Below are 24,682 nucleotides of genomic sequence, written 5' to 3'. Positions count from 1 at the left end.
CCCAAGTCTGCAGATGTCAGAGCACCTACTGGGTTTATATTCAATCAGCATTTCTTGAATATATTGAGGACCCAAACCATTCAGTGATTCATAGATACAATATTGGACATCACGTCCTACATTCCTCGGTAGCTTTTCTCCGAATGAGTTGCAGACTTTGTCTTTGCTGCAAGTAAGCTTCGTCCTATGAAGGGCATTCGTTAGACCGTGTTTTTCTTGAGAAAACATCTCATTAAAGGAATTGAACGCCATTATCAGGGGGGGAAAAGGCCGACTTTCATTTTCTCCAATGACGCCATTAAACACGAGCCAGAGAAAGGGGCGTGGAAGTAATCTGCATGTGTCCCAGACACTGGTTTAATTAGCCTCAGCACAGTTCGGACTCGGTGAAATATTGTTATGCTTCCTGGCTTTTCATTTGGTGGCTCCTCAATAAGGACACAATAGGAATATTTCTCTAAATGTCAAACTAATTAACCAGGAGCACTCGCAGATAACGATGAGGCTGATATGCTCATTTCACTTTGTAGCTTTGCAGCCAATGCCATTAATCAATGTCAATACAACCTCTGACTTTTCAGTCCCGGTATGACCAGGACATTGTAGGAAGGAAGTCCCGGTGCTACAACAGAGGCACACGGATGTTTTACCTCTGCTATGAGTATGAGGTATTATTTTTGATCACTGATTTCCATGACACAAACACAGGTCCTTGCACTAAGATTTGATGTAGGTTTCGGGTGAATATTTTATTGACACCAAGGAAAATGACTCCAACTATGGGGTGAAATATCTGGAGATTGCTGCGGTATTAAACAAATTTTGTTGTCCTCAATCAACTTCTCACATTGAATTAGTGAGGGAAATACAATTAACGCACTAGTGTTTATGTTATTTAATACTTACAGACAAATGTTGCATGAATACTGTACATGGCTGCACTCTTTCCGTCACGTATGACTGAACAGAATCGGTCTCGTTCGATGGTGATCACGTAGCACGTTACACTCCATTTGACTGATCATGGCCTCCTTCTGCTTGCAGTATTTGATAACATGCTAGTGTTGTCTGTTTAAAAGCAAAAACAAAAAGACAAGGTGCTATGTCGAGCTTCTCAGCAGGAGATTTCCAGAGTGATTAAATATTATCTTGTGGTTCTAAGACTCGGAAATCCATGTACGGTAGCTTCATACTGCACTGGTAGTGTAATTTTACATACTGCTGCCTTTTACATGCGGGTTCAATTCCCAGTCGGTGTAAAATTGGTCAGTTGTTTCAGGAAGGACATCTGTTGTAAAAATGTTGCCAGACAAATCATCCAAGCGACTCTGCGGTGAATTCTGATGGGACAAGCAAGTCCCAACAAGAAGAGCATCCGCTTCTTCCGGGTGACTCCTCGTACATGAGAGTCTTTGGGTTGCATGAGGAATGAATGAAAGGAATTAGTTTTCACTGGTAATCGTGTCAGCACAGTTATTCATACATCATTGAACTTTGTATTGAACTGTATCAAATTTAATTCTGGATCTGTCACGTTGGATTACTGTCATCTGGTGCACTGCATTTGTTTTTTCCATACTAGCACAATTTCATTTTGTTATCTTGGGTTTGAAATTGAAACGACAACATTAGTACCTCCTTTTAGCTATTAATAGTAGGAAATGGTCTAATTATTATTTTGCAGGTGACAAATGCTCAATCCTTGGTGGTCGGTATCCTCTGAGTGTTTTTAACCGTGTCATTCTCACCTAATACATTGCCACCATTGTTTCAATTATATCGTGTATTATTCATCAACACTGCCCACTTTCACTGGTGTGGTGCATGACAGTTACTTAGTTACTTGCTGGCCAAGACAGTGATATATAGGAGTGCTATTCGCCAACCTGTAAGTGTCACTTTCATTTATGTAAAAGGAGGTGATGTGGAAAGCCACAGATGGAACATTGCACCGCTCAACTGTTTTTACAGTGTAGAAACGAATAGATGTCATCTTTGGTTTACTCTGACAACTTAATCACCTGCTCGCTATGACTGCCAGAAACGTAAACAGTTTACAATTTACTCATACTTTTAATAGAAGAGCTCTACTGTATATATAATTTTAAGTAACACAGTCACATGTTAAGGCAGGGGTGTTTGAGGGCCACATCCAGAAAATCAGAAGGACGCAAGGGCCACATAACGTTATGAAGAGAAATTGTGTTTAGTCCTAAAAATTGTACAAATAATTTATTTTTGCTTTTGCATATTTAGAAAAATGCTACAGTATATAAAACGATTTATTTGTAATATGGCAGTCGGGTTATTATAGTTTTGGAATTTTTAATTTTAGTTTTTATCTTGTTTTGAGTTTTTTTTTTTTTTTAGTTAGTTAGTTTTAATTATTTTTCAGGGTGGTTCTGTTAGTTTTTTTAATTAATTTTAGTTCTTTAATAAATGCTTAGTTTTAGGTTAGTTAGTTTCAGTATTAGTTTTTTTTTTTTTTTTTTTAATGTGTATTACTCGTGCACAACATTTAAAAAACACCATGGGTGCCACGTCATTATTCCAGTTTATATCAAAATAAATCTACTAAAAGTCACATTTCAAATCAGCCCCAAAGGCTCATGCATTAAATTCATTACCAAAGACTAAAACGAAGGACATTTTTGCTTTAATTATAGTTTTATTTTAGTTAGTTTTTTTAGTTTTCTTTTTTTTAAAAAGTATCTTCGTTTTTTTATTTCGTTGACGAAATTATTTTTTGAATTTTTGTTTTCACGTTAATTTTAGTTAACTAAAATAACCTTTAATAGCACTTGTTTTTCGACACCCTCTCTTCTTACTTTGACCATCTCCAAACATTTTTGTTTTTATTTGATTTGAACTGAGTCAAATGCCATTTTTGGCATATGTCGCGGGCCACTAAAAAATGGACGGTGGGCCGCAAATGGCCGCCGGGCCGTTGTTTGGACAACCCTGTCTTAAGGTAATGTATCAAATAGTGGCTCCGAACTAAGATGCATTTCTAAAAATGTTCCCCAAAAAAGCATCCAATCTACTTGACTTGAAGCAAATCTGCAAACTAGAAGCACAACAACAAACAATGAATACCTCACCAACATTGTCAATCAAATGTCAGCACTTTATGTTATGGGAATGTGCGACACTATGCAAATAAAACAGCTTTGCAATGCAGAAAAGAAGGACATAAGATGCATGGCGAACGTGCCCTGCATGCTAAAATAGGAGTGGTGAAGATGCTGCTTTGCCAGCCTGCTGTTTTGTTCTCTGAATCCACATGCGCTGTTTAAATATTAAGCACCAAATGTAATGCACTATTTCCTGGAACAGTCAGTCGCAATGTTCCTGGTACACACTGCATTTTTTAACTGACTGAATTAATCTGACATAGCAGAACCTCTAAGGTGGAACACGCTCCTTTTAAGGATGCTGGTTGAACTTCAGTGAGATCATATTTAAAATAAATGGGACTAGCGTTAAGTGATCCACATAATAAAACCTTTATTAATTATTATCAGGGGTGTTAGGCGATTAAAATTTTCAATTGGAATTCATTGTATGACTTCAATATTTAACTCACGATTAATAGCACCTTTTATATCTGTTCTAAATGTACAATAACGTGCATTTTTTCCCCCTAAATTTTATACTCTTGTTAACATAAAAGTGGAAAGAATGTTTAACTAATAGAAATATGGCTGTAGATTTTAGTTATTGATACAGTAAATTCATAGTAATTTATAAAATTTAGTTAAAATTTAAAAGATGTACTGTACTGTAAAAAAAAAAATAGCGTGATATTGATTTGTGTTCTGTCATTTTTCTGACACTAGATGGCATAATTTTTCTTTTCATAAAAAGAGTTATCTAATCTTTAACGTGAAGTAACTTGTAAAATTCTGCATTTTTAAAATTGTAAAATACAACTTGAAACCAGTCTCCACAAATATATGTATTATTATTATTAAAGTGGGGCGGTCATTAATCACACATTAAAAAAAAAAAAAAATAGAATTTTTTTTTTTTTTATAATTGTAAATTTTGTATAGCTCTGACCCTTTTGTTTGTTGTGTTTTGTCCACCAAGAGTGACCCATTCCCTTCCTTTTTTCCCTTCACATCATGTTATGCACCTTCCCCTGGGCCTAGACAATTGCATAACATAATTTGGGGGGCTCCTCCGCAATCGTCGTATTATAGTACCCGGACTAACGGGTGAACAGCACAAGGAAGAACATGCAAGTACTCACAGGTGCTGAGATTCAAACCCAGAACCTTTCACCTGTGAGGTATATAGGCTGCCTGGTACACTGTGCTGTCCAAGCAGAGATACTTCGGTAATAACACATTTGCAGAGGCAATACATGTCCAGCTGCATATTCCCATGTTGCATTGCAACAACCAACACACTGTAAAATATCAGAAAAAAATGTATCTGAGTGTGTGACAAAATCTTTTCTGCTGGAGTGTACATGGGGAGACACTATGGAGGCTGTCCATATTCTTTTCATAACACAAGACTTTCATTTATGAATGTCCTTGCAGTTCCATTCAATCCAAGAGATGACCTAAAACATAACAGAGTGAAAAACATTTGAAAAAGATGAAGCTATTAGTGATGTTTCTTCTTCTCTTCTGCCAACTAGAGGAAAATGTCAGAATAGTGCATGTGTGCAGGTAGCGCTGGTTAAATAAAAGCAGACAAGCTTTCACTGCACTCCCGCAGAAAATATGCACCGCACCACCGCTGCATGCTGTTAAATTTGAATCACTTTGAAAAGGCATCCATGCCTCAATGTGTTGTGCATTTCTGTTATTTTGACTACATCTGACTGATATGTTCCACGTTCATACAATTAATATGAGCAAAAATGGAAAAGCCAGTTTTAACTCTCTACCTTGCTCAAATAGTCGAGCATGAACAGCTCCATCCATCCTTGTTCACTGGAGTCTATGACCTCCATGGGCGAGCTGAGTGACAAAAATAAATAAATAAATAAATAAACATCTAATCTCTTCCAGTGTGTGACCTTTTACCACTCTGTGAGTTGACTGCCTTTTTAATTCACGAAGGCTTTGACATGAATGCTGCTGATGTTGGTTGTTTGCAGTGCGTTATGAACCAAAGCAATATTTGATTATTGCTGTAAAAGCATCTCTTCTGCTCAATATGCCTCTGTGAGGACTGCAATAAATGCGCAATGGAATAAAATTCCCTTTCTGCATAAGCACACAAGGGAACGCTGGCTCACTTATGCAGACTATGTGTCATAGCTGGCTACAGCTGTAATAAAGATGTAAGCGCAATTATTTGGCCCTACAGTATATTCTCACATGGGATGAATAATTATGTGGTTTATTAGACAAAACACTTGAAATATATTGGATATGCATTTAAATTATATCACATTTGAAAATGCATGCAATAACTAAATGTCACCTCTTTATAGGCTGCATGTTGTAAGAAATTAACACATACATTGTATGTTACAATTACCTGCTTGTTGTACTACCATGTCATGAGTGCCCTCTAGCGGTCAGATGTGCGAATAATCTCAGAAATGCTATGCTTCTTTCTATCTATCTATCTATCTATCTATCTATCTATCTATCTATCTATCTATCTATCTATCTATCTATCTATCACGATCATTCCCCATGGTCATGGATCAATGTGAAAAATCTCTTCAACCACTCACAGCCATCAATTATTTTAAGAGGAAGAATACAGTGAGGGGGAATGTTGTTTTTTTGTTTTTCTTTTTTTTCTCGAGCGGGAACTGTGCTAGAATAACTGTTTTTAACCTTGGTCAGGTCTCCCTCGAAAAATAGATTTTTTTTTTAGCTCAATGGCACTTATTGTTAAATAAAGATAACGAACAATGGCAATATTAAGTATATGACAACAGAACAGTTGTGCAAGTTGCTTCAAAATTAATCACTATTTCTGTCAAGCAAATTAAATACTCTGCTCAATTCAACTTATGATGTCTGCTACTTAAAGCGAACCTTAATTAATAATCGCGTGACATTTGTAGTTATCTATTTATTTGCTTTGCTTCCCTGTTGTCATATTGTTGTTATTTGTCCTGTGGTGCAATTCCATGTTGTGCCCTATAAAGTCATTTTGAAATAATGACCAGAGGCTGAAGAGCTCTCCTGCCAGCACTGCTATTTTTACACAGTGTGAGCGTTAGTTTATTGCATTGTTTTCTCTACCTGCTGTTTTCAGCTGTAATTTGTTGGACCTACTGAATGGGGACACTTACACTTAATCATGTTTGCACTGAGTGTTCAAGCAATATAAAACAATCATATCAGTGTGCTTCAGAAAGGATCAGTAAATGTCTGAAGAACGCATTATTCAGTCATTGATGATGACGGATTAAATTTATTTTTATTTTTTTTGGGGGGGGGGGGGGGGGGGCTTAAGTTTTAATGACCTCTTTGTGTCATGCATGTTAAAGGGAAGCAGAGGTTAAATTAGAGCAACTTATCCACAGTAGTAAGAAGAGAAAATTAATATCCTCGGTGACAATTGCCCAGACTGACCTTGAGCGTTTTCTTGTGGAAAACGTGTTGGACTGGTTTTCCAATCAAAATGTGAAAATACATTTAAAATAACTTTACCAGCTAACCACATTTAAAATTACAGCATCAAAATATTGTGTTTTCCACAGAATCCAAACTAGCAGGCTAAATTGTTGGCACCTCTGAATAAAAATTGTCACATTGCCTCACTGGGCATCCTGGATGATGCACCTCGCAATTTGGTGACAAAATGTAGACACGATTTGCAAAAAGCAGGTCTAAATTGTGGCGCAGGTGGTGTAACGCGATTTTGGTGGATTTGATTGAGGGATTGAGGCACTGGCATGCAGGTTACATAAGATGGATGGATGGATGGATGGATGGATGGATGGATGGATGGATGGATGGATGGATGGATGGATGGATGGATGGATGGATGGATGGATGGATGGATGGATGGATGGATGGAGTCCTAAATATGTGCATGGTGTAATGAAATCTCAAGACTATAAGAGACTGGAGCAAAATCTGCAACACAATGTGAGAAAGCTTGGGCTTTCCAGCTTATGGTTCCCACAGCAGGATAAAAACCCAAAACTCAGAGCTGGATAACAACCAAGACTGACGAAAACAAAAACAACAGGCTATTCTGACAATTCAAAATCCTATTGACCATCTGTGGATGGAAGGAGCTGAAACCTGCAGTGTGGAGAGGGCACCGTTGAAATATGATTGCTCTTCTGGGAGCTCCACCCCTTCCCTTCTACGTGTGTTTGTCATGGTGGTCAATTGCAGGTTTGGATACAGTCATGTTGGAGCCAGACTGCAGCTGTGCCATCCAGCTTGAGCAGGGTTACAGATGAGATTTTCAACATTTTATGGCCATTTTTAAAACGTGAGTGCATGAGCCCATGCACGACAAGGAAGATCTAAGTTTCTCTCTAAGTTCTAAGATCTAAGATTTCATGAGAGGAAGCACTACAGGTAGACGCCTTAGGGAAGGTGTTTTTTCCTCAGGACCTGACTCTGTCAGTTAATGCAGAACCCTCTATGAAAAAAAAAATGAATCTATAGAACAGCAGAGTCTGCATGTGTCAATTGGCCCATGAGTTATTTATTTAACCCAAAATTGTGAGTCAAATAGATAAACAAAACAACCCAATTTTTGATTTGCTTGTTTTTTTTTTTTTTGTTTTTTAATACAAAAGAACTACAAAGTTGGGTTGGTCTTACATAATTTGGTTTATTCTGACTGTTTTAAGAGTATTTTCATATTTAGTTTGCTATATATATATATATACTTTTTTTTTTTAATGGCTTGCCTTTCAGACATTCACAAGTGTCAAGAAAACTTGATGCGTCATGATTTACAGCCGGTCACGCCTCTTTGGTGTTTGCGCACTCATTGCCAGGTTAGGCACGATGACTGAGTCATAAGTCTGGATGGGAGAATATGCGTCACTACATGTGAAATCCTCTTTTGGTACATGTTTTAAAAGAGTATCCACTGCATTTATAAAATATTATTTCTGCAAGATGGCTTATGGTTTTCCTTTGAGAAACTGGTTGTTTGGCTGTATGGATGCATTCATACAGTCATCATGCAATTTGTTAGTGACAGCAATTATGGTCATTATTATGATGATTACAGGAAATGCCGGTAATTGTAGGGAAACAATATCCAGGCCATAAATCAATCAAACTAACCAAATGAAACTAAAATAGGGCATGAGTAGAGTTCAGTGATGACTCAACATGCACTCTTGCTTCAGGAGAAATTGTATATTATGTAAACATCTATCATTCTTCTGGTATGTAAATTTTGGATTATGAAAGAGGGATGGATGAATATCGACACCAAGTATTGGTATCAGGCTGATAAAAGTCTTATTTTAAATCAGGTAATCGTGGAGGCTGCTGACACCAGACAAAAAAAACAAAACAAAAAACAAAACAAAAAAACTGACAGTCCTCCTCAGCAGTAGATGGCGCTATACTGAGGCAGTTTGTGAATCATCAATTGAGTTGAAAGAAAGGTCTTTGTTCACAAGTTTTTGCCCTTGTGTTAATTGAAATTTTAAGTAGGTACTTGAGGTATCGGTGAGCACTCACAGAGTGAATAATTGTAATGGTAACGGTCTGGAAGAAAAAGTGGTATCGAACGTTCCTGTTATGAAGATTAGCACCCAAGCTAAACTAATCAAGATAAGTGGTTTTGAAAATGGATGGATGAATAACTATAGCCAATATTTCTGCCCGTCAGTAAATGGTTCATAATTCATAATTCTATCAATACATAGGATTATCGCAATCAAATTCCTATCTGGTTTTGGAGTGAGAGAGAGGAAGACACAGTGCTGACAGTAGAGGTGAAGCTCCACCTCCTTTCTTGCACGTAATAGCTGCTGAGTGTGTTAAAGGGAGGCGCTAATTCAAGAGATTCATCACATGACGGATGTTGCATTAAGGGACCTACGAGGGACTGGACAGCGGCCATAAATCTTGGTTCACGCATGGTGCCACAAACATATCTGCATCTGTCACCGCAGCGCATGAAATTAGCTGCAAAATTTGATGGAACGGCCCAGAGCCCATTCCACTGATCACTGGAGGAGCCCGTCGCTATTTTCCAATCCGATTCCACCTATCTCATCCGGGCTTGCTTTCTGAAGTGAACTGATTGCGTTAAAGCGCACCGTCGCGTTAGTTCACTGTTGTCTGGGGGAGAACATGATAAATAAATCAACACATTTGGAGGTGACACTGAATGATTGCAGTGGTCCTTTTATCATTGCGCTGTCAAAGGTGTAGCTTTGAAGCTACTGTAATAAGAGAAGATCAGGCTGCGTCAATGTCAGTAAATGCAGCACACAATCACGTTTTAAGGGGAGAAGACAGTTTGTCACCCAAATGATGTGTGGTATTATTCATTTAAGATGCAGGGTCTTCCATTTTTAAGTCTATCAGCTGTAGTGTAAATGAGTTACTAAAGTTAATTGAAGAGTCATAAGGCTGAGAGACATTAATTATCTCATTAAATCTCAGCTTGCCTTACCTCAAGCCATCCGCGGGCCTCATTGCAACAGACTTTTCAGGATGAGGATTGGCCTGATCAACTGACTTTAAATTGAGAGTATTTCTATCTGAACCAATTGAAGAGTATAGAAATGACCATTTTAAAGGGCTAAAAGTAAAAATTAACAATAATAAATCAAACTTTCACTTCACTCCCAGCCATTTTCGCTGAAGCAACCCCCAGATGTTTTACTGGATTTGGAATAATTTTGCAAGGCCTACAAAATATTCTATTGCTATTAAAAAAAACAAAAAACAAAAAAAAAACGATTAAGAGTCTCTTCTTTCATCAGGAAAAAGATACATTTGTATCTATTTCCGTTTTGTAGCAATTAGCATAAGAATATAGCTACACTGACAAAAAGTGCTTGTTGCAACATGGCCCTGCCTGATCTCATATACTCTGATGCCACCTGTTGGTCTTTTTTTTTTCTTTTTTTTTTAATAACTACTACTTGCTTTAAGCCATTCGTCATGTCAGAAGCTGCATCAGAGACTACTGTATGCTCTTGCATGGGGAAAAAAAAGAAACGTACAAAAAAAGTACAAAAAAAAATGTATAAACACATTTTTGGAAGGGAAGGACAAATTGTTTCAAAACGTTTTTACAGGTTTTGGGGTTTGAATGGGTTAATACTTCCAAATTATTTGCATTCAATTACAGCCTAAAGTCCGGATAGATTAAAATTCCATTGTAACCTACATCAGCCAGGAGGAGTGGCTTAAGTTTCAATGTATGGTAATTTAGTACAAAGTAGCAGTTGTTTGTTTTAAAAAAAAAAAAAAAAGTTACAAATTTTGATTTTGACGATTGAGGTCTGCACTATAAAAGTTATGTTGGTCCTTTTTTTCGTTTCTTCTTTCTGTAGGCCTGCTTTGTTGGTGAAAATTTAAAATGTTTAAAGGAATACTTTACTTATTTAGCCATTTTTGGCAGTCTAACATTCATATTTTGTCTAGAATTAATTTCATACTTTCATTATTTTTCACGTACAATTAGTACCTTTAAAAACACATTTTGCACATGTTGCTGTCGACTGAAAATGACATCACTAGGGCTCTGGTAACCAATCAGAGCTCAGCTTGTGAATGTCACATGACCAAACCTAGAAAACAGGTGAGCTGTGATTGGTTACCTGAGCCCTTGTGATGTCACTTTCAGTCGACAGCAAGTTGCAAAACGTACATGAAAAATAATGAAAGTGTCAAATTAATTATTGACAAAATATTAACTTTTTATTGCTATAATGGGCTAAATAAGTGAAGTATTCCTTTAATAAAACAGACTTTCAATAACAGCACAATGAATGACAGAATGAACACATCCACAGGGGGTCTAAAACTGGGACTTCTTGACTGTAGTGTGAAGTAGACGTGCGATACCGCCATCAAGGTCCTGGTCATACAATTGCAACTGATGCCAGCAATTTGAAGTGACAAATGCACACATCAAGACATGTTCATATTGTCACTGGCAGCTCTGAGCAGCTCTTTGGGTCTTTGACGTTTCTTTCCTTTCCCCCGCAAACACACGTTTCAGCAAGCAAATTCCCACTCTGAAGCTCGTCATCGTCTACAACAGCATATGTACAACAAATGTCTGTTTTTCACAGATGCTCTGCAGAAAGTCGACAGGTTTGACAACTCTGTCAATTAGCAGGCGGAATGACAGAAGGGCTGCTCGAGCCTAAGAAGTAAGGATTAAAAAAGACAAGCAAGGAAAATGAAGAAATCAGTTGACAGAATAAGACGTGTGCCGCTACGTTCTTAATGGGATATGTTGATATTTTGAAATGTGCCGGACTAGTAATGTAGTGTGTGACAGCTGTAGGTAGGCTATATCACTTTAAATATTCATGGAAAGTGAGACAAAATAATCTGCTTCCATGCAAAAAAAAAAAAAAAAAAAAGCCTTGATTTTTCCCTTTGGGTGGAAAAACACATCAAAAATTGCACAGAAATCCTTAGGTTACTGTGCGTGATGTCTTTACGTATTATCCGGCTTCAAACATCAAAAGAAGAGGTGGGAAAATTGATGTGCTCTATCTAGAGAGAGTATAAAATTTAATTACATATTGAGTATTACGTTATTATTAAGTGCAAAACTTCACACAGTTGACTGAAATACTTTAGAGATTTCTTTCCTTTTTTGATCCAAACTATGGTACGTTGATGACTTGGTTACGTTGATGACTTGGTAATGTGTCTCCATCACCCATGCACACACCATTTGGTTGTAAGCTTGCAAACCTTTGTACGATTTAAGGCATTCTGCTGTGTACAGGCTCGGCGAGAAAATCAGGTAGTTAGTTCACAATGTCGGGGTATGTAATTGAAGGAAGAATCGCCGGGTCGTCATGGATACAAGAAGAGGCGGCCAACTTATACGGATCTGTACCGCTGATACGATGTATTTTTTCCAAATCGCGACTTTTTCCTGTTGCCCAGTCCGTCCCTATATGCCTTAGCATCTTTGGTGGGCTTTGCCGAGCTTTAGAAGTTGTTTTGACATCGATAAAGACTAGCCAAACAATTCTCATTGTAATTCTCCATTAGCTTGTGTTAGCTTGTTTACGTCAATATCGCCAATATGGCCGCGCATCCGGGTTACTGCCGAGTTCGTGACGTCAGTGAAAACGCTCTATTGAGCGTCAGTATGTAGTGATGGCAAAATGAAGCCCCGTAAAGCAGTGAAGCCCTGCAGTGAAATGCTTCACACACACGTAGGGGCTTCAAGATGATTCATTTCCTCGACTACGCCATCATGTGGACAGAAAAATGTATAACATGCTTGGTGCATGCAATAAAATGGTGGGGTGTAAATCATGCTCTAAATACAAAAGAATATATATTTGAAGAGTGTTTTAACATGAATTGTTCTCTGTTACTTTGTCTGTGTTTGTGCTTATGCAACAAGTGAAAATGTGAAATAAGGAGGTAAAATAAAGTGCTTATTCATTTTTATTTAAAAACTATTTTTTCCGAAGTTTTTGGACTCAGGCGGTTTCTTTTTTTTGCAGAGAATTTCACCTGCTTTGGGAAAAAAACTATTTCACATGGTACTGATGAAGCAGGGGTGCATCGATATGAGATAGCAAGTTTGTATAGAATTGGACGCGTATATTTCTGTGATTCCCAGTACTGAAGGGGACTTTCAACTGTGAACAGAAAAATGTGAATTTTATGTGTTGTCACATTTTATTTTATTTTATTATTGGAATCTGTTAAAATAGTACCGTAATTGCAGTAATTGCCTTCTGAGGTGAGATCTGCTCAAAGTGCTCCTAAACAAGGGAAAATCTCTTTCTTGCTGGTTCCATCGCAAAAAGAGGCTCGTCAAATCGAATGCCAAAAGCAAAAAAAGTAGCGCAATAAGGGACCCGAAAACACAAAAAGTGAAGGGGAATCCATAGCGTTTCTTTGCCGCTTTTATTTCGAACTACACTCAAACCTAGCGAATCATTTCCTGAATCAGTCACGTGGTACACCTGCTTCGTGGGGCTTTAAACGTCACCACGTACGTCATCAACACACGCATTGACACGCCGTTCATGAACCACTCATCTGCGTTACTCGGCACACGCTTCAGGGATTCGACCCGAGAAGCACATCACTATCAGTATGACCTCGCCTAGCCTGTGCATGCAGGTCGGGTGGGTGTTTGATGGGGGAGGTACTGGTACGTGTATGCTATGCATGTAAATCTGGACACAGGAATCAGGAAGTACACAGTCACGCGCACTCGGTCTCTCTCATTGTTCGTGCTGTCAGGAGACCACCAGTTGAACTTAGAACATGCAAGCATGGCAAGATATTTTCCTAAACTCTCATTTGTTTTGTGGGGTTACCTACTTGTCACGTCTGTTTTGCTTATTTGTGGGTTGATCTTTCCGGTTTTTGCTTCCTTGCTGCACTACGGTGAGTAAAAAAAAACAAAAAACACGTTTCATTTCGGTTAATCAGGGTTAAAGTGTATCGTGTTGAAGTAAAGTGAGCGTTACTATAGATTTGGGGAATAAAATTCATCTCATAAGGCGCCAACGTTACTTTACGGCTGCATTCACACTCAGTGTGTGCGCTCGTGGTTGTTGCCAAGTTGCCTAATGTCATTCCATACTTACATACTCATTTTCGGTAAATGTTTGATATTCAATCACGCACCGATGACGTGACATATGACAGGTGTTCCCAACTATCACTTCTAAAGGGGAGCATTATTATTATTTTTTTAATATATATAATTTTCGGATACAGCTATAAAGGACATTCACAGAGACATTGAACCATATAAACATTTGAACGCGAAGAATTGCAATCATTCCTATTTTAACTTGAACTCAAAAGTCTTATCAATGGCTTAAAAGCAACAGGTGACTATAGGACTGTCTCAGAAAATTTGAATATTGTAATAGAGGCCATTATTTTCTGTAATGCAATTAAATAAGCAAAAATACCATACATTCTGGATTAAAAATCAGCTGAAATATTGCAAGCCTTTTATTATTTTAAGATTACTAATTATGGCTTACAGTTTAAGAAAACTCAAATATTCTATCTCAAAATATTAGAATATTTCCTCAGACCAAGTAAAAAAAAATGCCATCATCAGCAATAATGAAACAATAAAAGGCTGGCAATATTTCAGTTGATTTGTAATGAATCCAGAATGTATGGCATTTTTGCTTATTTAATTGCATTACAGAAAATAATGGACTTTATCACAATATTCTAATTTTCTGAGACAGTCCCGTATGCAGGTCTAATTTGTAGCTTATGGCATCAAATAGAATAACAGTACTGATACCTATTTGACTAGAGTTTGAATGTGATTAGGTAATTCTGAGCCCAGTCAATATCCCATATAGACAAAAGTGAGTACAGTTGTGCAACCAACCACATTGTTTCAGTTGTGTTATCCTAAAACAAACATGTGTTTGTGTGGAAGTTTATAGACACTGTAGGCGAGAATGTCAGTTTGAACAATGGCTTGTTTATATGTGCTCTCAGATTGGCTGATGACCAGTCCAGAGTGCATCCTGCCTTCTACTCAGTCACATGAGATTGACTACAGCTCACTTACCACAACCTTAATGAAGAGACGCAATATAGATGATAGATGGCTGGATAAATGGATAATCATGATCACTCAAGTAAAAATAAAGTGGCCTAGCAGAGTCAGAAAATAGATTAGAAGAGATTCAAGTTGAGTAGCTCATCGACCTCACATTAAAAAACTGCCTCGGTGCTGATGCCACTCTCAAAGGTTCAGTCAGGTAAAAGCAAGCTACTATAGTGGAAGGATGGATGGGATGTGGACGATAGGACCATACTAAATATTTATATACAGTAATAAAAGCATAGAAGAATACAGATGTCAATTTTGTGAAGAAAAATGCCTTATTAATGATAAGCTTGACATTTTATGAGAATAAAGTCTAGGGCTGTAACAATATCCAAAGAACACAACATGAAATTATGAACCTCACCATACGATCATTATCATGATCTTGTTTGATTGTTTTATTCATTTTTTTCCTTTCGGACACATTATAGGTTACATCGATCACATCACATGATTTGCAACATTGATATCGGAAAGAAGGGCTGACGAGTAGCCGATGGCTTATTAGAAACCCGTCCCCATCGATGCATTACTAAAACGCATCAGTCATATACATTCTTTAGAATAGACATTGATTCATATCGTTATCCATCAATCCCAGACACTCCTCGCTCAGTTCATCTTGAATGTCTGTGTGTAGATTGCGGCTAGTCCCAGTCATTTGGAGCTGGTGAATCAGTCCCCAGACGCCACCAGCAGGCCCACCCCGCCAGGCAAGCACCCAAGGAAAATGCATGTTTTCACGTGCACCAGTATCGTTGTCTCTGACCTTGGATTTCCTGAAGAAGTGGCTCAATGCTCTTCTTCATTTCAAGTAATTCGGAGACCATTCCACTGAGTTTTACAAGAGAGGATTTTATCTCCTCAATCTTGTCAGCTCTTTTTCCGCCAGGCATTCTGCAACAATGTCGTTAAAAATCCCAATGCAAAAATCAACAAGTAGAGATGTGTCCTTGAAAGTCACGTGGGAAGGTTGTCGAAATTACATTAACAAATAAAAAAGCTCACATAACTGTATAAAAATTAACAATATTGTTTATTTAAAAAAACAAAAAACAAAGAAAAAACAGCACAATATTGTGTTTTTGTACAGACCAGCAGCAACAGAGCTAAAACCATGCCAGTAGGTTTTTCCTGTGCGCCTTCTTGAATTACTCTGTAAACTGTGCATAGTGTGTGTTCCTATTGGCTCGGCAACACAACATGTATGTAGTATGTACCGTAGTTCACAATGCGGTATTTGGCTGAAGCAGGCAAAAATAATACGTACAAAGGTTGTATAAGATTAACATGTAAGGCTTTCTTTCAAGAGAATCCATGTGTCCATGTGCCTATGTGTCCAGAAAAGGACTTTGGCTTTGCCTCCTACTATGGCGACCACATGGTGCTGCAGAAGTCTCCGGAGAGAGCGGTTGTGTGGGGTTATGGCACTCCTGAGGGTGCCCAGGTCACAGTATACCTGTCAGGACCGATGAAATACATCAGCTCACCAGTCACTGTGGAGAAAGGTAAGTGTAGCCAGTTGCTGTTCAGCGGGAGGTTTATACAAGCATCCACAAAGGTTGTGATTTTTAAAAATAAATAAAGAGGTAAAATTTGATTGACCTGATCCTGACAGAGACCTAAAGATGCAGTGTGCAAGTCACTTGAAGCTAATGGTGGTGACAACAAAGTGCAGGAGAAGACCCTTCATATTTTTGGGGGGTTTGCGGCTCCTTCCTTGGCCACCGGGGGCAGTATAATACCATCATGAAGACACAAACGAAGAAGAATTTCACTACAGTATTTCTATCTCTGTAAACTGCAGTTACAGGACTCCAGACTAACTTTTTTTTTTTTTTTTTAAACCAATTGTTAAAATTTGTCGCTTACGTTCTTACACTGCCACTTGGATGCTATTTGTTATCCCATCATCCATACTAGGCGGGTCTGGAATGTATCACATGCAATGATTGAGGGACAACTATAAAGCGTTACGTACCATTATGCAGGCATTTGGCGAGTCACGCTGGACCCCATAGAGGCTGGTGGTCCCTACAATGTGACCGCAGTGCTTCAGAACAGTTCGGCCACTCTGACGGATGTGCTGTTTGGCGACGTTTGGATTTGTAGTGGCCAGAGCAACATGTACTTTCAAACATCTCAGGTCAGGAAAATTCAGATCTGTCTGGTCGACAGATTTAGAAAATGTATTGTTCATTAAACCAGGTTAGGTGACAAAAATGTATTTTTTTAACCCCTATTAGATTTTCAATGCATCTGAGGAACTCGCTCTTGCATCCAAGTATCCTCACGTGAGGCCTTTTATGGTCGCCTTGAAGACGAGTGACACCGAGCTGACTGATCTGATTGGAGTGACGCTTCCGTGGTCTGTGCCTAAAGCAGGTAAGCAAGTGTTTTTTGTTTTTTTGCTTTTGTCCATATTATGGTCCAAAGACTGGTTTTGAGAAGGTGATGTATTTCCAGGTAGTCTGTCGGAGTTCTCTGCGGTGTGTTGGCTCTTCGGACGTTACATGTACAAGAGCCTGAAGTACCCGATAGGACTGCTGGAGTCCTGTTGGGGGGGCACGCCTGTTGAAGCCTGGTCATCTTCAAGAGCGCTTCAGAAATGTGGACTGGAGCAGAATAAGAAGTAAGTCTGGAGGACCGGAAACCGGTTGGGGACTACTGGTCTAAAGGGGTCGAAATTATTTTGTCCTCAGCTCACAAACTGACAATTCTGTCCTGTGGAATGCGATGATCCACCCACTGCTCAACATGACACTCAAGGGAGCCCTCTGGTACCAAGGTAACGTGCATAGTCAGAACCTATTCAGTCCATATACATAAACACGCTCAATGTATTTATGAAGATGTCTCACTTTTTTTTCTAGGTGAAAGAAATGCTGATTATCATCAAAACAAGTACAACTGTTCTTTCCCTGCCATGATTGATGATTGGAGGATGGGATTTCACCTGGGCTCAGGTGGGCAGACTGCTATGGACTTTCCCTTTGGATTTGTTCAGGTACTTTTATGAGCAATGTGTTTTTTACAAGTGGAATGATTTATCGAGAACTGATCATGTTCAATGTTTTATGGTTATGATATTTTCTTGTATCGTGTATTTGCTTGTTATAAGTTTTATTGCTGTTTTATTGTATTTTGTTCCCTTTCCCTCAAGGTGTTGCCCCTTGTAAATAAGAATTTGTTCTTAATCTGTTTTGCCTGGCTAAATAAAGGTTAAATAAATAAACAAATATTCTCAGATTTCAGTAGTCCACCATGAAACAAGCATTTATTTATTTTTTTGCACCGTCAATTTGAAATAACATAATTATAATTAAATAATAAATTATTAGATAAACAACCATTTGTAATAGTTGCAGCCCTATCATGCGAACCTTTAAGCAGTAATCAATTTCTTTGGTCAGCTGCACCTTTTGTCCTGATCTTTTCAAGCGTCTTTGAGACAGTAATCGAGTTCTCCCTGACGCAGCTGTCCATCAACATAAAAGGCTCCACGGATGACGGCTTTCCAAACATCCGCTGGCACCAGACGGCTGACAAAGGATTTGTTCCCAACTCCCGTCTGCAGAGGACCTTCATGGCTGTGGCTTTGGATTTGCCGGATGAGACCTCACCGTACGGCACGTAAGAAAACTATGATGTATACTTTGAAGTGCCTCACGCAGGATGCGCTAGAGGTGCAACAGTTAATCAAAAACTAATTATCAAATTATTTAGGGGGTGCAGAGCATAAATGGTCACTGTACATCCAAACACAAAACAGCTACAACATAATGTATACTTGCACAATCGAACTATAACTATGAAAGTACAGTACCCTGGTACATGACATCTTCAAAACAAACAATGATAGCCCAAGAAGTTCCTTACTAACTCCCACCTTCTATCTGGACTCACCAGCCTCTCTTCCGTGAGTGATGTGACATGAGATGAGACCATTTGTGTGTGTGCAGTATCCACCCTCGTGACAAGCAGGACGTGGCATACAGACTGACACTTGGAGCACGAGCGGTGGCCTACAATGAGAAGGATGTGGCCTTCCTCGGACCTTTCCCCAAACAAATCCTGTCCACTCCGATGTATGTCAACATCACCTACGACCAAGTTGTCGCTGTCAAGCCGTCTAAAGACATCTTTGAGGTAATAAACATCGACATCGTGAGCCTTACGCTGACGTTGCTGCTTATAAAACCTGTAACAGCCTCAAGCCAGTGTGTCTTTAAAGATAATCTGGAAACACCGTCCTAAAATAATGTATCCAAAATTGGCTCAAACAAGAGATTTAACTCTAAAACATGTTTTATTTTGTTTTTTTGTCTCTCTCTCTCAAGATCTGCTGCTCAAATTCACAAGCCCCATGTGGACCCATGTCCTTCTGGGTTGCAGCTCCAATCATCCAGTGGGCTCCCGCCACCATCCAGGTAGCAGCCATTGCCTGCAAACCGACAAGTCAAATCGCAGCTCTGCGATACGCATGGAAAGACTGGCCGTGTGATTTTAAAGCGTGCCCTGTTTATGGGGCCAAAACGGCATTACCTGCACCCCCTTTCATTTTCAATCGCTATCAAGCTAATGATGTGACTGATGGTAACTATTTGTGGAAAGATCTTTTTTTGGGGGAAATCTCTGTAAATTAGTTGCTAAGGTGTACCATCCATTGTATAAGATTTGTGTTACTTTTAGAAAACCACTATCAATAATTGTTCTTATGGCAAGACTATAAATGCCACTTTTTTATTTAAATCACATAAATCCTGTTTCACCTTTACAGAATGTGAACACATTTTGATTAACTTCTATTTCTGAAAACACAGGAAACAAATGTTTTGGGGGCCCTAATAGCGGATGATCTTCTCAAACAGTTTTACCTGGTTAAATAAAGGTTAAAAAAATAAAACAATGAAAAAAAAAACAATCATGATATAAAACTCTTTCTGTTTTGACATGAGACATTTTCTACCATTGTTTCATTGAACATGCACTTTTGTTTGTTGTCCTTATCTTGTGAACTGTTATGATTTGAGTTGCTTTTGGTGCTTCAGGAGCTGAAGTAGGAAGTTGACGGCTTCATGGAAGTCGTGGTCGGGTGCAAGGCACTAGAACATTGCAGCATCTGTGCTGAAAGAGACAAAGTACAGACTGAATTCCATTAGAAGTACAGACTAAACTCCATTATTTCATTGTATTAGGGCACCAACTATCAACCCGTGAAGTCAATATGATTTTTGTTGTACCGTATACAGTATAGAGGTATATGTGTATTTTTTAACTAATTGGTAAATAATCTTAAGTGTTAATAATGGCTTGCTCTCGAACTTTTCATCTGAGAAGTGATAGCCCGACACCAACCAAATGTATTTCTAAACATTTTCTACTAAACTACCTACATGTTAAACACAACAGCTTGATTTTTAGTTCCTACATTTAGGGGAATTAAGTCAGTGTAAAGCATAAACCTCCAGAAAATTAATTATATTGTCTATCATATATCACTGTGCACTTTTATCTCCGTCCATCCAATGTTTACATTTGTATCCAACGTGGCCGTGCATCCAAGTAACAACCCTATTATTGCTGCTATGAATTGTCTTTTCACTAATTTGAGTGCATTTATTGTCATATTTCTTTTATTTGGTGATGTCATTACTTTAATGTAAAAATTCAAGTTCTGCTTCGGGTCCCTATAGCTGACCCAATACTTCCATTTTAAGCACAAAAATACTGTGACAAGACCACAGATGGGTTCAAGGCACTTTTAATGCTGTGATATTTTATATACTGTGCCATCCCTAGTCAGTATTGTAAAATCAGCATTCGTCAAACCTGAGATTTGCTCGGGCTTGTCGCTAAAGCGCCGGTGTCGCTGATAGGCCTCAAAGTTGATGGAGGCGTCGTCCTCCGACAGGCTGTGAGGATTCTGCCCATCGCCCGGGCGACACACTTCGAAACGTATCCATCGGTAGCTGTCATTGACAAGATATGAACCACAAGTGAGAGGATATAAAACATTAGTAGCCAAAAAATAATAATAATTGAAGGTAACGTACTTGTTACACTTCCGTGCTCCGGGACAACTCTGAATGAGATTCTGGATGGTGGGATGAGAGAAGCCAAAGAAGTCGGCACCTGATGGCACGAGTGGGGCAACAGCTATGGAACTGAGACAAAATAAATAAATAAATAAATAAAAAGGTGATATTACAACCATTAAACCCAATTTGGAGCATAACAAAAATTTACAGGAAGAAAAAAAAAAGTTTGACACCACAGAGCATCTGTAGCAAGTCCATGTGTATTTTGTTTGTTATTGGTTCTGATTGATCAGTTTAATACCTGACTGAGGCGATGGCTTTGAGCAGGTTGGAGTGGCACGTCAGGGCAGAAGAGGCCACGATGGCATTCTGGGGATCATCTTCAGGCACAATTTCAAACTAAGCCAAAACAAACAAAAGAAAATGTTAATTTCAACGCATTCTTGGTTTTATAAGCGCAAGCTTCTGTGCTTTATGTTTACCTGTGGCCCACTTCCTCCGTCCTTAATTTGGCAGGTGTAGAGGCACTGCAGCTCGGGGTTTTTCATGCTTGCAAATACCCGTGTGCTGCAGAAGCCCACCGGGTAGATGGCACATTCATCATGGAAAAACATTCTGTCCGTGATGATCTGGGGAGAAGTTTGCAAATGTTTGCTTTTGCTGACATGCCGGCGGAGTGTCTTGTTTGACTTCACTCACCTCGCCCAAGCTGTACAACGTTAAGCCTCCAAGCACGATGGGGAAGACGGGGCGACCACAGGAGTCAAGCGGGATGGGTTGCACCAACTTCCGGGAACCATCAACCAGTTTTCTCTTCTTTGTAATTTTCTTCGGAACTAAGAATCAGGCAAGTATTTATCATATCAACTTTCTGACACAATAATGCTTAAACGAAGCACTCACGCTCATCCTTCCCGTTCTCTCTGCCTCGCTCTTTGCGTTCCTTCTTGGGTTTTTTCAGCTGCCCCTCATCCACTGCTGACGCCGCAGACGCGAGGGTGTGTGTCCCGCACAGGCCGGGTGGTCCTCCGGGGCCGGTGCTCGTCGTGGGAGGCGGCACGGTGGGGTGAGTGGCCGAGCTGGGTGTGGGCAGGAAGTCACCCTCTGACAGAGACTGGTAGTGCAGCAGCAGCAATCTGGACATTTAGAAGAGAGCTTTGGAAAAGTTGGACGTTGCGCTTTGGATGCCATGTTAACAAGCTTTTAAGATAACCATATAGCTAAAATACTATTATTATCATTTGAACAATAATACATTTCAAAATAAAATAATTATTTAAGATAGATTAGATAGATAAGAAAAGATAGATAAAATAGATAAAACATATTAGATAGATAGACAGACAGACATTTATATGCATTTACTTACTGGCGCTCTTCCTTTGCTCTTATAAACTTCTCTTCTAAATGGGCAACTTCATCATGCAAAGCTGCGTTTTCCTGTAAGAAAAAGATGGATGTCACAACCGAACCACCCGGGCTGCTTTTGTTTCCAAGTCTGTCAGACCACCAGGCTTATCAAGTTTTCTGGAGTAAAGTAAATCCTAAACAGTGCTTAACCCATATTTTTGTACAATGTATGACAGTACATTTGTATGATAGTTAAAGTTTTTTGTAATTGCCAATAGTGTCTATAAAGGTTTTTTTTTTTTTTTTTTATATATATATATATACTAAATGATGGATTTATTCTCATGGACCAAACAGACTGTGTTGAAGCATAGAAGTGCCACTGTATTTTGGAGAAGTTAAAAAACAAAAGCAATTCTTTTGAAGACTGCATACTCACAAATATCATGGCACGTGCTGCTTTGCATAGTCGAAGGTATTTCAGCCGGTACTTTTCATTCATTTTTTTCCGTGCACCTCTCCTCATCTTGGCTTTGTTTTCTGAGATGGTAGGAGACGGAAATGTGGCGGCAGCGGCGGCGACCCCGGGTCCCGAAACGGAGACGGTGTGGTGCTGCGGTGTGCCAAGGAAGGCCTGAGCGGTGAAGGCCTTTAGAGCCTGCTGCCGCTCAGCATCTGTCTGAGGGAGAAGACAATGAACACCAGAAGATTCTTGTGGTGGCAACATTCTCAAAACGACGGATAAAAATCAAAATATCATGGAAATGGTTAAATAAGAACTGATGCCATGTGCAAACACAAAAAGGATGTGACAATATTGTTTCGACTGGGGATCATAGCTGCAAGTATGTTTTAACTTTTACAAAATCCCACTACAAACAAGCACTGACGGGATCTTCAACAGCACAAAAATGTAGTTGTAATATTCTATGACAATTGAACGCAGCGTCAGTACTGCATTACTGCCCCTGTTCAACTCACCAGCAATGCAAAGACTCCATTTCTGTTTTCAATCCTCTTGAATCTCCTGCTGCCTTTTTGTGTCTGAAACATAACGTGACACTGAGGCAGACACATCGAGGCGGGAGGAGCCACATCAGGCCTTCACTTTACGAATAACTTTCTTGTGCTTGCCCAACACAATGTTGCCTCTGCCTTCATATCTGCCCCATTTCAGGTGTCTATGGTGATGTAAATAGATGGACGCAATACTAAATTTAAAAAAAATGAAGAATGTATAGAACGGAACATAAAGGGTGAATATACTGGTACTATAAGTGTAAAGTCCTGCTTACCTCACGATACATAACAGCTTCCAGACTTGACTTGGCACTGCCAACATAGAAAAGTGTGAAAAAATACAACATTAAAAAACTGTATCAATTTACTAATTCTTATCCAGCAATAATGAGAAGAAGCAACCAAAGCAGATCCACTTTACAAAAACAGCATGCTGGTAAAACAAAATGTAGTGAACGGCCATACTTAGACTGAACAAGCCCCCGGTCGATGATTCTCTGTTTGATCTCCTTTATGTGCATGGGATGTCCTGCTTCCTCCAAAACAATCTACATAGTATGCAAAATAAAGAAATAATCGTTTGTTAACCTTTGTCTGCTAACCACAATAAAAATGTTCAAATGGAAAAGCAGGAACCTGAGCAGCATCAAGCCAGGTGAGGTTTGGCTTCTCTGTGATTTCACTAGGCGGTTCACTGCCAAAGGTAAAAACAGTTGGGATTTCAACAAAAAATATTTATTTCATAGACAGGGACATTACAGATATATATGTATTGAAATACACTCTCAACATTATAATTCAATCTCCCTAACACAATAAGGGAAAATATTCACATACAAAACCCATAAGAGTGGTATGAAAAATGCTGACTTTTAGATAACACAGTTTTGTTGATTGGCATATTAAGATATTTATTTTTGTGGGAATTGTTCCCAACATGTTAGCCCTATTATGCAGCTCATCATGATGAAACATTTCTAAGTGTGATTTACTGCTAGGAGATGACTATATTTAATGGTTCAATTTAGGATCATTGTCAGTACATCTCTTTTATGTGAAATAAAGTTAGCATTGTGTTTCTTTATTGGTGAACTCTTCCTGAAATGAAAGAAAACTCAATTGTTTAAACATCATTACTGCACAGGTGTCGAGTGTACAGTATATAATCAACAAGCAGTGGTGTGAGTGTCATGTCCCCAATACATACAACACACCTCTCCAGTGTATCAGCAGTCCCAGCCAGACCAGCAATGCTATCCAGAGATGGAAACAGAGAATAGTTTCCCTGCCCGTCAGCCTCCATCTCTGATTCAAAAGTGTTAAGTGACTCCATCTTGTGAGCAAGACAAGAAACACGTTTTAATGTACAGTACGGCAATAAAAGCACACTGAAAATTAGCCTATGAGCTGAACATCACCGAGGAAACTATCAAACTATCATTTTAGGCAAAATACGGTAGGAAATAGACTTACCCCTTTAGTCTTAAACTGAAGTAATAGTTTGTCCGTTCAAGACAGTTCGCGTTTAGTCCATTGTT

At 38.9% G+C, this 24,682-nt stretch overlaps 2 protein-coding genes across 3 annotated transcripts in view; one reads left to right on the top strand and one right to left on the bottom strand.

The window, feature by feature from the left end:
• Nucleotides 1-13,180: 13,180 nt before the first annotated feature.
• On the top strand, nucleotides 13,181-19,652 carry siae (sialic acid acetylesterase). Of its 2 annotated transcripts, none has more exons than XM_077541071.1 (10): nucleotides 13,181-13,290; nucleotides 16,077-16,241; nucleotides 16,725-16,879; nucleotides 16,980-17,118; nucleotides 17,200-17,365; nucleotides 17,436-17,521; nucleotides 17,607-17,740; nucleotides 18,212-18,366; nucleotides 18,696-18,882; nucleotides 19,074-19,652. In XM_077541071.1, exons 1-10 carry the CDS (start codon nucleotides 13,233-13,235, stop codon nucleotides 19,377-19,379), a joined length of 1,551 nt encoding a protein of 516 aa, XP_077397197.1. In that variant the 5' UTR covers nucleotides 13,181-13,232; the 3' UTR covers nucleotides 19,380-19,652. The 2 variants fall into 2 exon arrangements, with proteins under 2 accessions (XP_077397197.1, XP_077397196.1); XM_077541070.1 differs by lacking the exon at nucleotides 13,181-13,290 and adding an exon at nucleotides 13,301-13,529.
• The window catches only part of LOC144033558 (uncharacterized), a 12,159-nt gene continuing 5,685 nt past the window's right edge, over nucleotides 18,209-24,682 (bottom strand). The window contains exons 12-25 of the mRNA XM_077541742.1: nucleotides 24,618-24,652; nucleotides 24,359-24,477; nucleotides 23,781-23,838; nucleotides 23,610-23,692; nucleotides 23,420-23,456; nucleotides 22,564-22,803; nucleotides 22,144-22,214; nucleotides 21,678-21,910; nucleotides 21,474-21,610; nucleotides 21,257-21,403; nucleotides 21,076-21,173; nucleotides 20,790-20,900; nucleotides 20,566-20,705; nucleotides 18,209-19,860 (exon numbers count right to left, since the gene is read on the bottom strand). Of these exons, the coding sequence (XP_077397868.1) occupies nucleotides 19,781-19,860; nucleotides 20,566-20,705; nucleotides 20,790-20,900; nucleotides 21,076-21,173; nucleotides 21,257-21,403; nucleotides 21,474-21,610; nucleotides 21,678-21,910; nucleotides 22,144-22,214; nucleotides 22,564-22,803; nucleotides 23,420-23,456; nucleotides 23,610-23,692; nucleotides 23,781-23,838; nucleotides 24,359-24,477; nucleotides 24,618-24,652 (1,589 nt within the window). The 3' untranslated portion in view covers nucleotides 18,209-19,780. The remainder of the gene's footprint in view (nucleotides 19,861-20,565; nucleotides 20,706-20,789; nucleotides 20,901-21,075; nucleotides 21,174-21,256; nucleotides 21,404-21,473; nucleotides 21,611-21,677; nucleotides 21,911-22,143; nucleotides 22,215-22,563; nucleotides 22,804-23,419; nucleotides 23,457-23,609; nucleotides 23,693-23,780; nucleotides 23,839-24,358; nucleotides 24,478-24,617; nucleotides 24,653-24,682) is intronic.

This window comes from Festucalex cinctus, chromosome 13 (assembly GCF_051991245.1).
Source record: "Festucalex cinctus isolate MCC-2025b chromosome 13, RoL_Fcin_1.0, whole genome shotgun sequence".
Classification (NCBI taxonomy): domain Eukaryota; kingdom Metazoa; phylum Chordata; class Actinopteri; order Syngnathiformes; family Syngnathidae; genus Festucalex; species Festucalex cinctus.
This window is presented reverse-complemented; position numbering and strand designations above follow the sequence as displayed.